The 15,648-nt window shown below is 39.6% G+C and overlaps 1 protein-coding gene and 1 pseudogene across 2 annotated transcripts in view; both read left to right on the plus strand.

The window, feature by feature from the left end:
• The window catches only part of LOC308301111 (protein unc-93 homolog A-like), a 4,404-nt pseudogene extending 3,175 nt beyond the window's left edge, over positions 1 to 1,229 (plus strand). Inside the window, exons 7-8 of the transcript XR_013963378.1 lie at positions 366 to 382; positions 911 to 1,229. The product of XR_013963378.1 is annotated as a protein unc-93 homolog A-like (transcript). The remainder of the gene's footprint in view (positions 1 to 365; positions 383 to 910) is intronic.
• Positions 1,230 to 7,031: 5,802 nt separating this feature from the next.
• LOC308300245 (protein unc-93 homolog A-like) lies at positions 7,032 to 15,006 on the plus strand. Its single transcript, XM_080744060.1, has 8 exons — positions 7,032 to 7,284; positions 8,635 to 8,816; positions 9,295 to 9,524; positions 10,188 to 10,307; positions 10,471 to 10,682; positions 11,233 to 11,368; positions 12,972 to 13,103; positions 13,541 to 15,006. Exons 1-8 carry the CDS (start codon positions 7,195 to 7,197, stop codon positions 13,915 to 13,917), a joined length of 1,479 nt encoding a protein of 492 aa, XP_080600186.1. The 5' UTR covers positions 7,032 to 7,194; the 3' UTR covers positions 13,918 to 15,006.
• The last annotated feature ends 642 nt before the right edge of the window (positions 15,007 to 15,648 follow it).

The raw sequence follows: 15,648 nt of genomic DNA on the forward strand, positions 1-15,648 counted from the left end.
CGTACACAATTTCATCGAAATTGCACAATGTGTTCATGATTTGAGGCATTTTGTTCGAATTAGACCAATCCTGCAAAGTTTGGAGGCCAATCTTAGCCAATCAGGATAGAATATGTAATATGGGACAGAGCCGTCTTGAGCACATGACTCTAGTCTAGAGATACTGTTGTACTGATTTGTGATCAAATGAGGAGTAATATCCAAAGATTGTTTTTACATAAGTCCGCCCCCAGGGTGGTGCTATAAAAGGGCTGATGTGAAAAATGCAGGGAAAAGGTTTTTCCTTGGCTCTAGGGAGTGCGCGTACAAAGTTTGACACTGATCGGTGGAGTTATAGGTACAAAACACAAATTGGCCTGTTATAGCACCACCATGAGGCTGAGTGGGAATGCGCGTGCACAATTTCACAAAAATTGCACACTGCGTTCGAGGCATTTTGTTCAAAACAGACCAATCTTACAAACTTTGGAAGCCAATCTTAAAGCCAATCAGGATGGAATATGGAAATTGGGACAGATCCGTTCTCGATCACTGACTGTAGAGATTTTAACAAAATCTGTAGGAGTACTGTCAAAAAAGTAGTTTGACAGAAATTGGCCTCATGGTGGCGCTATAAAAGGCCCATGTGAAAAATTTGGGGCAGAGGATCTGAATTGGCATCCAGGGAGTGTGTGTGCACAGTTTTGGCCGAGACCAGAGCCAACGGCGCCGGAGATTAGCTGGTAACAGACGGACGGACGCGCGCACACACAGACGGACAGACGGAGGCGAAAACACAGTCTCTCCCATGCCTTTTCGGCTGTTAGAGACAATTAGATCCTTTATATGTTTTTAGTTTAATTTGAGATATACTTTGGAAATATACTGAATGATGAGCCTGTGGTAATGTTCTTTGTTTCCTTTTTTTCAGCCATCTATGGAATGCTCTTCCTCAGGGACAAAGAGGCAGCATTTTCCAACTACAAAATATGGAGTCCCTGGGTTTCGTCATCGCCTTTGCCTACAGCACCTTCATTTGCCTGGAGACCAAGCTGTACATCCTTCTGGCTGTCCTACTGCTCACCATGGTCACGTACCCCGTTGTGGAGTACGGGGAATACAAGAACCCCACAATGCCCATCGAATCGGTTACCTGCAAAAACTCAAACCATGAGAACTCTGACCATGAGAATAGAAAGCCTACCATGATACTTCTATCCAGTCAGAAGTATCAGGCAAGCACATCATAGCTCAGTCCAGTCTCATATTGTGTTTGTTTTCCTCTCTTCATTGTGTGATTGATGTTACTACTTTTTTTTTGCAGATTGCGATAGGAAGAGGAACTCAAAGCAACACCAGAAGTCCTTTACATTTTCAAAATCGAAATTAATTCAAGCACACACACACACACACACACACACACACACTGATAGAGACAGACAGACAAAGTGTTTTGCCTACTCTACAGCAAAAAAAGGTCAATCCGCTACACCAGAACCAAATGGACTCAATACTCTACATCGGAAGATTACCCCACACGAAAATATGCTGGGGTACCACCTAGAATAGTGTTTTTTAACTGGTGGTCCATGGACCACTGGGGCTCCTTGAAGGTATTTCATGTGGTCCCTGGTGGTCCCTCAGTAATGTAGAAAGTAATAACTTTCTTTTTAGAAACTTTGGTATTTGTGTGATACGAATTCAAAACATTATCAGTGGTCATTGGAGTAGGCTTTCAATTGCAAAAGTACTTCAAGCTTACTACAGAAGAGGATCAGCTGATTGTCCACAGACTCTTTCAAGAGACATGTATGAAACACAGTCCCATGTGAAGTTCTGAATATGTTTTCACTCAGACAGTAAAAGCTAAATGTAATTATTTTACCTTTTGTAACAATGTAGACTATCTCTGTGATATGCTATGTGAGACTGGCATAGCATACCTGAAGAATAGAAGTATTATAATAACAGTATTATGTATTTTCTTGGCTGTAGGACTTGACCAATCCTACAGCCAAGAAAATACAGACATGGACCACCTGTAATCATGCCGTGGACCATTAGTTGTCCATGGACCACAACTTGAGAAGCAGTGTACTAAATGACCCGGTGACCTAAGGCCGGCTACAGACCTAAAGGCACAAAAACGAGTGCGTGTCGTGTGGGGGAGGCGGGGGGCAGGCACAGCGCAATGCATTCCGGATGGGAGTCGAGTGGTTTGAAGTCGAGTGCGAGTCGTGTGGTGTTGTGTGGTTGCGTCCAACTTGCTCACGACTCGCACTAGACTTCAAACCACTCGACTTCCATCCGCAATGCATTGTGCTGTCTCTGCCCCCCGCCTCCCCCACACAACTCTCACTCAACTTGTGCGTTCCAGTCTGATTGCAGCCTTAGATGACGAGTCAATGAAGTCAGTTACTGTAAAGTCGGAGGTCAAGAAATTCCACACAGAAAGGGGAATTAGAATCTCAAGAAGGGAAAGTTTCATCATTATTAGGAAATGTGACCAGGCATTTAATCACATGTGTCTGCTCACTCATAAATGTTACAAATCAGTATAGTATCAGTTAACATGAGTTTAATATGGAAGGTTGGATAAAGTAAGAGGATAGATCAGTGGTTGGTTCTCAACCTTGTTTGAGCTCTAGCTGGACCACTAACATTATTTCAAGCAATCTTCGCCCTTAAAACCCTCCTTTCATGCCCTTTAGTTGAACTGTTGTTTTGTTGGTCTTCTTCAGCTTTAAAACAGAAATCGTAAGAAGTGTTTTTTTAATTAATACATAGATTTATTCTATAGAACAAAAAATGTTATTAGTGATTGTGAGTCCTTAAGGGGCAGTGATTAAGATTAGTACTACATTCTGACAAATAATACATTTAAATTATTTGATTTGTTGTTATGGAAAGTCTTTGTATCTGTCTTATAATTGAGTAGTATTCAATTTAGATATATGTATGTGTTTATTGTCATATCATTTCATGTCATGAGAAGTTCATATTAGTTCAAAGGTATGTTAAAATAAATTAGCTTTAACTGATCATATAGGTTGTACCCATGTGATATTAATGTAATAAAGAGAGACAAAGAAAGTACTAGTTAAAGATTGTTATGTTTAGTGTGGTCATAACTCTTCCCCCCAAATCACCTTCCTTCCTGGTTAAGTGTCTCTTGACACTCCATCTGTAGTCCTCTGCCAATCACCTGAGACGTTAAAGTTAGATGTCCGACTATTTACTGCATTTGAGTTGGGAACATATACCTTTTTTTGGTATGGGGAACATAGATTCTTTTTTGGTTGAGTTTGGTTGGGTGAATGCTAACCTGGTGAAATGATATCCTGCCAATGCTGGTGAATGAATGCTAACCTGGTGAATGTTAACCTGGTCGAAATATTTAGAGGTCGGACTTATGATCAGTTCCAGGAACAGAACCTTTTTTGGAGGGAAGCGGGGAACATAGAACCTGGGGGACATAGGGAGGAGAATCTTAATCTAGCTCCCATGTCCAGCTTGTGACAGAAGGCCTGTATCACTTTCCATAACTCTGCCCCATACAGGAGAACCCCAATAGGACGTTGCTCTTAAAAATCCTCAGCTTAGTTTTTGTGCTGATCTTTGATGATCTCCATATGCCTTGGAGATCCTACTCTGAACATCTGCCCCTGAGTCTCTGTCTGTTGTTAATTTACTACATCCTCCACAGTACTGTTAAAATTACCAAAAGGTTTTTTGAAAGTAAAATAGGCCTACCCCTATAAGTGAAACAACCTCTTGTGACTGAAATGAATGCCCTTAAATAAGTAGTAGCCTAGGCCTCATTGGTGAGATATAAATAAATCGAAAGACTATTCCTAACAAACCGGATGAAATGAAGGAAAACAGTAATGATAGGGAGACTAGAGTCTCATCACGTGACATCACACAGAGCTGATAGCAGGGTTAAAATGTCGAACTGACCTGAGTTTGAGGAAAAAGAGAGAACAGCAGATAGAGGGCGGGGAAAACAGATAACACAAGAATGCATACACTATCATGTGGATTCTGGCTCCCTCTACTGGTCACGTTACAGAACATTTTATAAAAAAGTTTAGCCAACCAAGACTGCCCTAAAATTAACATTCTTGAAGGTAACAATCACATTCAGTTGTGGTACTTTTCACTTCAGACTGAACTCCAGCAAAGCCTTCCCTTTCCATCAACATCAACCTGAGTGGCTCCTGTTCCAAATGACAAGAAAACTATGTTTACCCTAAAAAACTTTTACCCCATCCTACTTTTTGGCATTAGGCTACAGTCTAAAGTGGAAGGGACATCACATTTTCATGTATTAATTTATGTTTTGAGTTACTTTACACCACTGGTGATGATGACTTACAAGAATATCAAGGGCATGGCTTGTCATAGGCTACTGTTGTTACTTTGTTGAACTTTTTCTTTTCTTTTTTAATTATTCTTTACAGTTTGCACTATACTTGCATCACCATTTAACTGTTCATTTGTCGACTGAGGTTCGTGCCATTTACTCCAATTGTGCACTAGTAATTCACTCTGGATAAGAGTGCTAAATGCTTACATTATACATTTTATAAATGTAATTGTTTGATTGGCAGTGTTCTTAATGCCTTCCACCGCATATTGCTTATCTCTGCATAAAGGGATGGGTATGGTACACACAGATCCTTGCGTTGCTGTGTTTTTACAACAGGGTGGACTGTTTATTGATATGACAGTATAAAAACATAAATCATATCGGACACAACCAAGGCCTGTGCACAACACTGATGTGTACTGTAGAGGTCTATGAACCATTCTTAGGCATTTACAGTCCTTGTATTTTGAGGTGTTTGTGAAACTCTACACAAGAACAACTCATGAGAGGCTATCTGTCATGCCTCACTTGTGTTCCGGTAATCCAAACTTTCAGGTATTTGCACAATCAAATAAGTCAACACATTGTGCAAGTAATTAACACATATTTGTCAGGGCTATCATATTGTGATAATGATATCCACATACACACGTTTGCGGTATGTGATTGTTTTGTCTAATCAAATATTGCTTTTCACTAGAACAAATGCATGCCAATAAGTTCCCAACAGTAATTTGCAGGCGTGTTACATCGATTTGTACTGTGCAAATGCATCAGAAACACTCCAAAAAAATTCCAAGATTGGCAGCAAATCAGAATAATTTATTTATTTTATATGCATTAATTTTGGTGTGCAGGCTCTGACCATCTTGACACGTACCTAGGTGGGCCTTGAGTTACAAAAGGTGCAGAACCACTCGGAAAGGTAGGAGAGATAGACATTAGGAAAGCCATTGCTTTCATTACCCTCAGAGCAAAACTCTGTTCATTAGCTGGAAGTCATAATTGCCTGTCTGGAAGTCATAATTGTCTCCTCCGCCAGGCCGAAAGGCATGGAAGAGACTGAGACCAGGCTACAATAACATACCTGATCTGGCGGAGACCTGTGCTCCAAGGAGCACCTTTTTTACTTGTATCTAGAGTGACAGATGTGACGTGTACATTTTGTCATAACTGTAAAAGTCAGTCAATCATTTATTCGGCTGTGGCATGGACACTCTTAATCTGCTGATAAGTACCTGATTAAATTTCACAAGACACACACCCTACAAGAGTATTTGAATGATAACCAATTTCTGACAAAACTGGTTATCATTTAAGATTATTTTAATAATCACTCATTTCCGCATTACTTGTGGTGCAGATCACTCAAAGCAAGTTCAAGGGTGCAGTGGGACAGTTACCCAGTATGTGTATTAACAGCATGGATTAGGGAATATATGTAGCCTATAGTAGTGCCTTATCTCACTCTGTGGTCACAAGGAAAAGGTTTGACTGTTTTACTGGAATCGACTATTGCCCTCTGTCACTTATGGTAGATGAACTGAATGTTAATATTGCTCTCGTATGTCACTGCCCTCAATAACAATAACGGTTGGCATGATATGTATTGATATGAAGTAGGATAGGGCATAGCAGTGGGCGTGGTTTACTGGTGCCACAAAAAAATGTCCATTAATTTTTCCCATAGATATTTATTAGATATTTAAAATCAAGCCATCCATGATCCTGGTGAATCATGCCCATGAAACTTTTGATTCTGTGAAAAAAATATATTTGAATATTTAATTATATGATATACAATATTTAATAAATGCTATTTCTTTATTGTTTTTTCACAGAATTAAAGGTTTTATGGACATGATTCACTATAGGATCCTGGATGGCTCGATTTTAGGCTTAAAATAATTTATATAAATATTTCTGTAAAAGTCTATGGGCAAAATTTATAGCAGATTTTTTGGAGGCACCTGGAAGGAGCCAAGCTCAACATTTGGCTTTGTCCGGGATCTGGCCTACATCTGGCCTACATCTTGGCACAAAGCACTCAAAGTTTGTTGTACACCCACTAAATGTCCGGGCTCTGAAGCTTGGCCTACATCTGCCCTACATCTCGGCACAAAGCGTTTAAAGTTTATTGTACACCAAGGGTCACATTGGCCAAGATTTGTGGGACGCTTAATGAAATGAACACATAAATAGCACCGCTCACTTCACTAGGTTTGATATTTACTTTTTAAATGTTTGTTTATGTTGTGTATTAGTTTTGGTCTTTTTATGTTTCTTAAATAGGTGTGACTGTTTTATGTTGCACTGCAAGTGGCTTATGGGGAGCAGTATTTCATATTCTTTATGAATATATAGTAAAGTACATAGGGGCAATTGACAAATGTAAAGTGATTCTGATTCTGAAGCCCAGCCCATATGGACGTACAAAGTTACAAGACACTTTTCCACTGAGAGAGAGAAAGAAGAAAGGGCAGGCCAGCAAGGCCCTAGTTCAGGGAAGGATAGATATACAGTAGGTTTATTGTTAGGTGGTTGATAATGCACTTTGTCTTTAATGGTTTATAAAAAAAGATAAGGTTCATCTGCCTAACAGCATAAAAACCTGGCACAACAGCAGTCTGTGAACTTTGAACTCAAATATGGCCCGTTTTGACTATATCAAAGACAGGCGTGTGTCCGCCAGAGAGAAGTTCCTTTGACTTGCACTTGGATTATTTTTTGTTTCTCTGTGAATCTGATTTACAAGAATATACAGTAGATTATTATAATCATTATACATTTATATTTATTCATCTTTTAAGGTGTAGTCCCTTGGGGATTTACGAAAAGCAGAAATGTTCAACCGTAACTTAAAGAACGTGCTGGTGGTCTCCATTGGCTTTCTGTCACTGTTTACAGCTTATGGAGGCCTGCAAAGTCTACAGGTAAGTTCACACAAGTTCACTTAAACTGATGGGTGGTTCAGCAGAGTTTAAGGTCATCTGTTGTCGCAAATTGGTATAGATTATTCTCAGCAATATGAACAGTTAACATCAGAGCTTGAACAAGTAACATGCAAAAGCACAGTTTTTCTTTGATGTATAATTAACATTTAATTATACATGTTCCAGATTTTACGGACCTTCTTGTAAAGTTCTTGTGAAATTCCTTTCTTCTTGTTTTATTTAACCATAACCTTACTTTTACCTATCAATTTGTTTCTAGCTAGAGACCTGTTCAACATTTACATTCAATTTATATTGTAATGTCTACCATACATTATTTTGTTGCTACATTTACTGCTACACAGAAATAAATGTATATACAGAATTAAGAAATGCAATTCTTAGTCTCACCAGTCACCACGATACAATATTGCTCTATTTCTGTGCAATCATTACATCAACAAACAGACTGTCACTGTTTGTTGATGTTGGATAGATAGATAGATAGATAGATAGATAGATAGATAGATAGATAGATAGATAGATAGATAGATAGATAGATAGATAGATAGATAGATAGATAGATAGATAGATAGATACCTTTATTATCCCAAGGGGGAAATTCAGTTGTCCAGTAGAAGCACAGCAGTATACAGTTATTTACAAAGTTACAGAGACGTAAGAAAAGATAGATAAGAGGGGAAAAAACAAAAAACAAAACAAAAAAACAAAGACAAGAGCAGTACAGTACCAATAAAGAGAAGGTGCATCAATAGAGGGGGCGAATAATATATAAGTATATATACATAAAGTGTCTTGCAAAAGAGACCATAGCAGTCAATGCTAGTTAGTGCAAACAAGTAAGACAACTTCATATTTTAGATAGTCATTAGAGAAAAGAAAAGATGAATGTTAAAATGTTTTCATTTACTTCTTTCTAGCGTTTTAGTGATTTTAACGATTTTGATTTGCATGCATGCCCCAAGGTTGGCTTCATAATCAGATGCCCCAGGTTGGGGCTTCTGATTATGAAGCCCATTCACAAAATGCACCGCAATCTTTCATGGGCAGATGTGACTTATGGGGGCTGGTGTAAATAGTAACAAAGAAATTGCCGGCTTATTGTGTCTAAAATACATATTTAGCCACTTGAACGCATGCCCCACCCATTGAAATCAAAATACTAAAAACGCTAAAACAATAGAAAGCAGTAAATGAAAACATTTAACACTCATATTCTCTTTTCTCTAATTACTGTACAATCTAAAATATGAACCCTTGTTGTAAAAAACTAAAGTTGTCCTTTAATGATCATCCATCCATTCATTACCCTGTCTCTCTCCTGTCCAGAGCAGTCTGAATGCGGAGCAGGGGATGGGGGTGGCATCTCTGAGTGTCATCTACGCCTCCATCATCGTCTCCTCCATGTTCCTGCCCCCCATCATGATCAAGAACCTGGGCTGCAAGTGGACCATCGTGGTCAGCATGGCCTGCTATGTCTCCTACTCCTTTGGAAACCTCTATCCTGGATGGTGAGAGACATGTCTGTCTGTCTGTTCCTCTGTCCGTCCTTCTCTTCGTCTGACTGTTCGTCAGATCTCGACACCACAAAGACCTTTTGTCCAGGAATTAAAACAAACAAAACAATTATCTAGAAGGAAACTCTACCCGGGTGCTTTCAGGCTTTCTCTGATCTTAAGAGGCATAATTTAAGTCACTTAAATTATTAAAGTACTAAAGTAGTATGACTCAATTATTTAGGTATTTGGTAGCATTTAGAAAATGTGGAATCTGAAAATAAAGCCAGGGGGGGGGGGGGGGGGGATGTTTATGTACAATATTATGGCTGAAGCTGTGAATACAATGACTTTAATGTACTACTAGTATGGTCCTTTAAGCCTATGTTATAAGACCAAGTGACAATGAACTGTATAAATTATCCCTCAACTTCAAATCATGTTCAACACGTTGAATTTGTCATGAATGGTTGCCTGTCCTCTTCTCATACAGGTACACACTCATCCCTACCTCTGTGATCCTGGGTTTGGGCGGTTCACCTCTATGGTCGGCCAAATGTGCCTACCTGACCATCTCTGGTAATCGACAGGCTGCCCAGGACGGCAGGAAGGGTGCCGATGTCATCAACCAATACTTTGGCATCTTCTTCTGCATCTTCCAGTCCTCTGCAGTCTGGGGAAACCTCATGTCCTCCCTCATATTCCAACAGGATGCCAAATTAGGTAGTACTGTACTTGCTATTCATTTTAGGTTTAGATCTCAATTGCATTTCATTCAGATTCCCATTCAGAAACACTTGACTATCAATTGTAACATGGTTGGAAGTCCCCATGGTAACATATTGAAGTTCTTCCTCGTATAATCACATCTCATTGATGCACTAAGCATCCATGTTATATTTTTATGTCATCACCAAAGACAGCCTAAGCTGGAGGTATTATGATTCCGGCTTGTCTGAGGAACATAATGGGAATGGCAATATTTGGGAATGCAATATTCAGGAACGCTTTGAGGGAATTTCATGATATTTGGCTCAAATGTCCACCTGGACTTAAGAATGAACTGACGAAACTAGGAGGCCAAAGGTCAGAAGTCAAGGTCACTGACCTTCAAAGTCTTCATCTGGACAGTCACAGATTACGTCTGCAGTTGCATCAACACTTACTGTAGGTGAATGACACAAATGAATATAAATGTGGTCAAACTCAAGCAAATGAATACAAATAGACAACAGCTACCAAATGTGAGTGACCTTGACCTATTTGATTTACAAGATCCTTGTAAAGAAAGATGATTACAGGGCAGTTGTTGTATTCCATATAACTCTTAACATCCTGGACAGACCAGCAATGGTTTTGACTAATTTAATGTATGTGGTCTTCCAGCCAACATCACGGACGAACAGTTGGAGCTCTGTGGAGCGGCTGAATGTGACGTCCAGCCAAACGTCACCACCATCAAACCAGAGCAAGAACTGGTCTGGACGCTGGTCGGATGCTACATCGGTAACATCATGATCAATTTATGCTTCTAGATCTGCTATTTTCACTAGTCTTTCTACACATTTGAAACTTGAAGACACAAGGTTTCTGCCCGACATTGACAATATAATGTCTGCAAGTGAATTTTCAAAGAAAACATCTCTCCCTGGGTTTGACACTGTTCTAGGAGTCGGAGTGTTGGCCATGATCATTATTGCAGTGTTCCTGGACAACATTGACCAGGGTCAGGCCAGGGAGTTCCGCGGGAACCGGGAGCCATTCTGCAGCACGTTCTTGGCCACGTTCCGCCTGCTCAGGGACCGCAGGCTCCTCGTCCTCATCCCTCTCACCATGTACAGTGGCTTTGAACAGAGCTTCCTCTCTGGCGAGTACACCAAGGTGAGGAGCTTGTTTCCTAGTGAAGAGGAAAAACAGAGCGATGATGTTTCTGAGGCTTGTTTAAAGGACAACTTTACAACCAGGGTTCATATTTTAGATTGTAATTAGAGAAAAGAAAAGATGTGTTAAAATGTTTTCATTTACTCCTTTCTATCGTTTTAGCCATTTTAATGACATTGTTTTCAGTGGTTGGGGGCATGCGTGCAGGTGGCTAAATGTGTCTTTTTAGACACAATAAGCCCATTCCCAAGATGCACCACAATCTTTCATGGGCTACTGTAAAGAGATCGCTGGCTTATTGTGTCTAAAAAGCCATATTTAGCCACTTGCATGCATGCCCCACTGAAATCAAGGTAATTAAAATTGCTAAAACGGTAGAAAGAAGTAAATGAAAACATTTTAACACTCATCCTTTGTTTTCTCTAATTACAATCTAAAATGTGAACAAAGTTGTCCTTTAAAACCAAACACTTACTGTAACTGTCGTCGAAAACCATCATCATCATCATCCCAACCAGGACATATTTTAATATTTTTGTTTCCATTATAGAACTATGCCACTTGTGCACTGGGCATCCATTATGTTGGCTTTGTGATGATCTGCTTTGGAGCTTGCAATTCAGTGTCTTCCATCCTCTTTGGGAAGTTGGCTATGTACACTGGCCGAGCTCCTCTCTTCTTCCTAGGTAAAGTTAGTTCACGAATAAAATATACCTTTAACAGTGTAAACAAGGCAATCTAGAGTTGTGCAAAGTTGAGAATGCGTTGCTATATGTTTCAGCAAGGGATACACAATTAACCGGTCATCATAAAATGCAATATCATTATTACACCGATGTGTGAACGTGAAGCTGAAAAAGCCTTTTGTGATGATGAAGACTGCATTCAATCAGTGTTTTGGGGAGAACCTTTGAAAAGCATCAACAACTTGGAAAAATGAAATTGTATTAGATTTACATTTTTTTTAACTAATATCTGCATCAATGCAATGGGCCTGATAAATCAGGTAATAAGAATGCACTGTAAGAATTCTGCATTTGCACCCAGAATCACAGTTACTGTATAGAGCATCGCAGTGCGGTGTCGGAAGTAAACAACCCATTCGTTTTCACCATAGCGTTTTTCATTATCAGCCACAAAGTCGTAGCAATTCAATGTACACTTACCACTAGGCTGGTGGTTGTAAAATGGTTCTATATGCTCCTGTAGAACCCCCGAGTATGTATGCAATCACTCTAGTTTTAGTAAAAACACGTTTTAATCAAGATCGCACGGAGAAGAACTGCATTTCCCATACTGCTAAACATGTACATCCGGTGAAATCGACGTCTGTGATTGGTCTAGCTTCTTCTTCTTTCATGTATCTTGCGGTTACCGCGGAAGTAGCTACTGCCCCCTGTCTTCCCGGCGGATTATTGCACGTCAGCATAACTCCGTGAGCGATCGTCTTTCTTTTACAAATATGATCCACTATGTTAAGGATGACGATAAGAGCGTCCACAGAGATGACAATCACTACATTTCAGGCCATATGCTGGCCTGGATAACTAAACTTAGCGTGATTTAAGGGCTTTATTTCAGGAAACAACAGAGAAACAACAACATTCGCAATGCATTCTGGGAGTGTAGTTTCCGCAATTTTAAAAATAATGATGTACACAGTCTTGTACCCTGCCCTTTTTTTCAGCTTTCTAATTAATCTTTGCATTCAAAAAAATGTGAATATTGACATGATCCCTCTCCAGCCGAGGTGGCTTTGTCCAAGGCTTAAAAACTCTTAAATAAATACTTTATGAAATGTCTATGGAAGAAATGAATGCGGAAAACGCTTCCGACACCAGAGTGAGGACGGGGTGGGGCTTCAACTGCGATGCTCTATAACAGGCGTTTGGTGTTTGGTACCCTACTGGAAACCTGTATGTAAAACCAGCACCCTCTGGTGGATAGATTTGCTGACAGAGTGACAGAGGAGAGCCTTGAACTACAATAGATTCACAGTAGTGCTTTGCATGGAAAGGATACACCTGTAAATAATGTATTACCCGGAAGTAAATGTTTGTATATCTTTTGTATTCAGCATCACCTGTCTATATAAAAATACAGAGGATTAAGACCAGAGCTACAGTAGGAACAGGGATTATTTACATTGATTAATTTTCACCTGTCACCAAGGCCGGGGATAAACTGAAAGAATATCTATCTACAGTATATATTTTGTAGTTTAGATTTCTGATCTGAATCACTCAATGAGCAACAAGGTTTCTCAATGCCACGTCTCTCCATTTGCAGCGGCTGCGATCAACTTCTCCTGCATCATAGCCCTGCTGTACTGGAGGCCTCATCCCGACCAGCTGCCTGTCTTCTTTGTGTTCCCTGGTCTGTGGGGCGTGGCAGACGCTGTGTGGCAAACACAGACCAACTGTGAGAATAAAACTAAATCCTTAGATAATATAGCTTAGAACATGATTATAGGACAGTGTCAAGATAGCAGCACACCGATTCCCATCGGGGACGCTGTGAAGAATGCCTCTAACTGACCAGATAGTTCATCAATGGCGTTATAGCATTGTTTTACTTCCAGACAGAGAGCATTGTTGCATCTCATTCCCCCTCTGTACCCTCAACATACCGTCTCTTTCTCTCCCATCCAATAAGGAAACAAAGAAAATGTGTATCAAATAAAACATAAAAACATAGAGAGAATACAAAATAAAAAAAACTATAGGTATTATTTGGTTTTGATTAGAACTTATATTATGTTAGATTTATTTTTGAAATATTGTATATTTTGGAAACATTGAACAATAATGAACCTGAGGTGATGATCTTTCTCTCGCCCTCTCTCTCTCTCTCTCCAGCCATCTATGGAGTGCTCTTCCCCAGAGACAAAGAGGCAGCGTTCGCCAACTACCGCATGTGGGAGTCCCTGGGTTTCGTCATTGCCTTTGCCTACAGCACCTTCATTTGCCTGGAGACCAAGCTGTACATCCTTCTGGCCGTCCTGCTGCTCACAATGGTCACGTACCCCATCGTCGAATACGGGGAACACAAGAAGCCAACGATGCCCATCGAACAGTTAGACCACATAAACCCAGTCCACGAGAACTCAGAACATGAGAACTCAGACCATGACGAGGTCTACCATGAAAAGTCCTACCATGAGAAGGCCGACCTACCACCTGACTACCAGGCAGCAGTAACAGGGAAGCACATCATAGCTCAGACCAATCTGTAGATTCTGTCTCGTATTGTGATTGTTTGCCTTTCTTCGTTTGAAGTGTGTGTCATTGAAGCCACTGAATTTAAACGATACAACCTTTCAACAGATTTTTAAATTAATTACAATTTCAAGGAAACCATCAAAATCCAGAATGTTAACGTAAAGCAGCTGTAAGTGGTTTATTTTTTAGTTTTATGAATGTTAACAAGCTCTATAATAATGCTACAGTAATCATTGCTGAGTTTTGTTCAGTCTATACCTGTCTTTCCAGCTCTTTACTAAACAGCAAATATATTTTTGGTTTGGTCAGGAAAGGGAACTCATGATACACAATAAGCAGGTGGAATTTGGAAAAATGAGCAGTCAAAATTGAAATACTATAAATTGAAGCTAATAACTGGGTTGTCACTCCTGATTGGATGAAATTGGTGTCCCGCCTGAAAATGTATTTTCTGGTTGTTAAAGAGCTGCAGAGATGGGGACACAAACACTGTATAGCGATATAACAAAAAACAGCACCTTTAACTCTGAAAGTATACAATTAGGAGGGTCAGTTAAATGAACATCCCTGATTTAACTGTTTATTCCATGGTTAAGGGTATCTTGCAGAAAGTTTGACTTAAGCCTGTACATACACTGACTAATTATCCTAATTAGCAGCCTCTTTAATATTTTCACTCATTGCATTACATACAATATTTTGTGGACTATGTGTTAATATGTAATACTTTACTGAAGGTCTCGATCTCCTTTGTATATAATGAATTCAAGTGTATGTTTATTCAGTGAATGTTTTTATTATGTCTGTACTATATTTATTTACTGAAATCAGAAATATATTATAGTATCAAATGAAAACAGTCACAGATCGACCCAAAGGTAACATTTTATTGTGATGCATCTGTGCTGGTACTGTGTGGTGCCAAGTGAGATAGGAAAAATATATATATATTTTGGTGAATTATTTTCCCTTACATTATTGAAAGATAATATATTTTCTATATCTCGATACTGTTCATATATATGAGAAAATACTGTATATTCTGTAATATATCTGGGGAAAAAATTATAATAATAATTAACAACTCCATTTATTTAGTTGTTTTGTTTAATGTTTTTGTGTGGGGACTGGATGAAAATCTGCATCTTAATCCGGTGTAATTACATTGCATTTATGTAATGTCCATTAATATGCATTGTCCTGTCTAAATAAACAAATAAAGTAATGTAAAAGAAGTTAGCTGGAAAAACCTTAGCCTAGTAAACGGACTCCTCCTTGCATTCGAATGAAGGCAGGAAGAGTCTGGTTTACGAGGCTAGAAGAACCTCATCTGGTCTTCAAAATTGAAGCCTATATTAAACCTATTGAAAGCTGAATATTACTTTTACACATCTCATACTTCTGTAGGCCTACTTCTACTATATTTGAGACGCACGCTCGCACGCACGCACGCACGCACACGCACACGCACACGCACACAGACACACACACACACACACACACACACACACACACACACACACACACACACACACACACACACACACACACACACACACACACACACACACACACACACACACACACACAGTGGCTAGACGCTGATACAAAGGGAGGGGTTCAGTGACCTGCAAAAAGCACTAATGGGATCCCTGACAATAGAATTACCTGCCAACGCTGATGGAAGTGACAGGTCTGTGTCGTCACCTCTGTCCCGACCGGCCCTCACATCTGCTGCATAGCCT

Source organism: Nannobrachium achirus, assembly GCF_963921795.1.
Source record: "Nannobrachium achirus genome assembly, chromosome: 16".
NCBI lineage: Eukaryota > Metazoa > Chordata > Actinopteri > Myctophiformes > Myctophidae > Nannobrachium > Nannobrachium achirus.

What these genes read in the sequence shown, in the direction of transcription:
- LOC308300245 (XM_080744060.1), top strand. Translation starts at nt 7,195, where the DNA reads ATGTTCAACCGTAACTTAAAGAACGTGCTGGTGGTCTCCATTGGCTTT. An exon ending in AGCTCCTCTCTTCTTCCTAG is followed by an intron (nt 11,369 to 12,971) that starts GTAAAGTTAGTT and finishes CTCCATTTGCAG; the next exon opens with CGGCTGCGATCAACTTCTCC. An exon ending in GTGGCAAACACAGACCAACT is followed by an intron (nt 13,104 to 13,540) that starts GTGAGAATAAAA and finishes CTCTCTCTCCAG; the next exon opens with CCATCTATGGAGTGCTCTTC.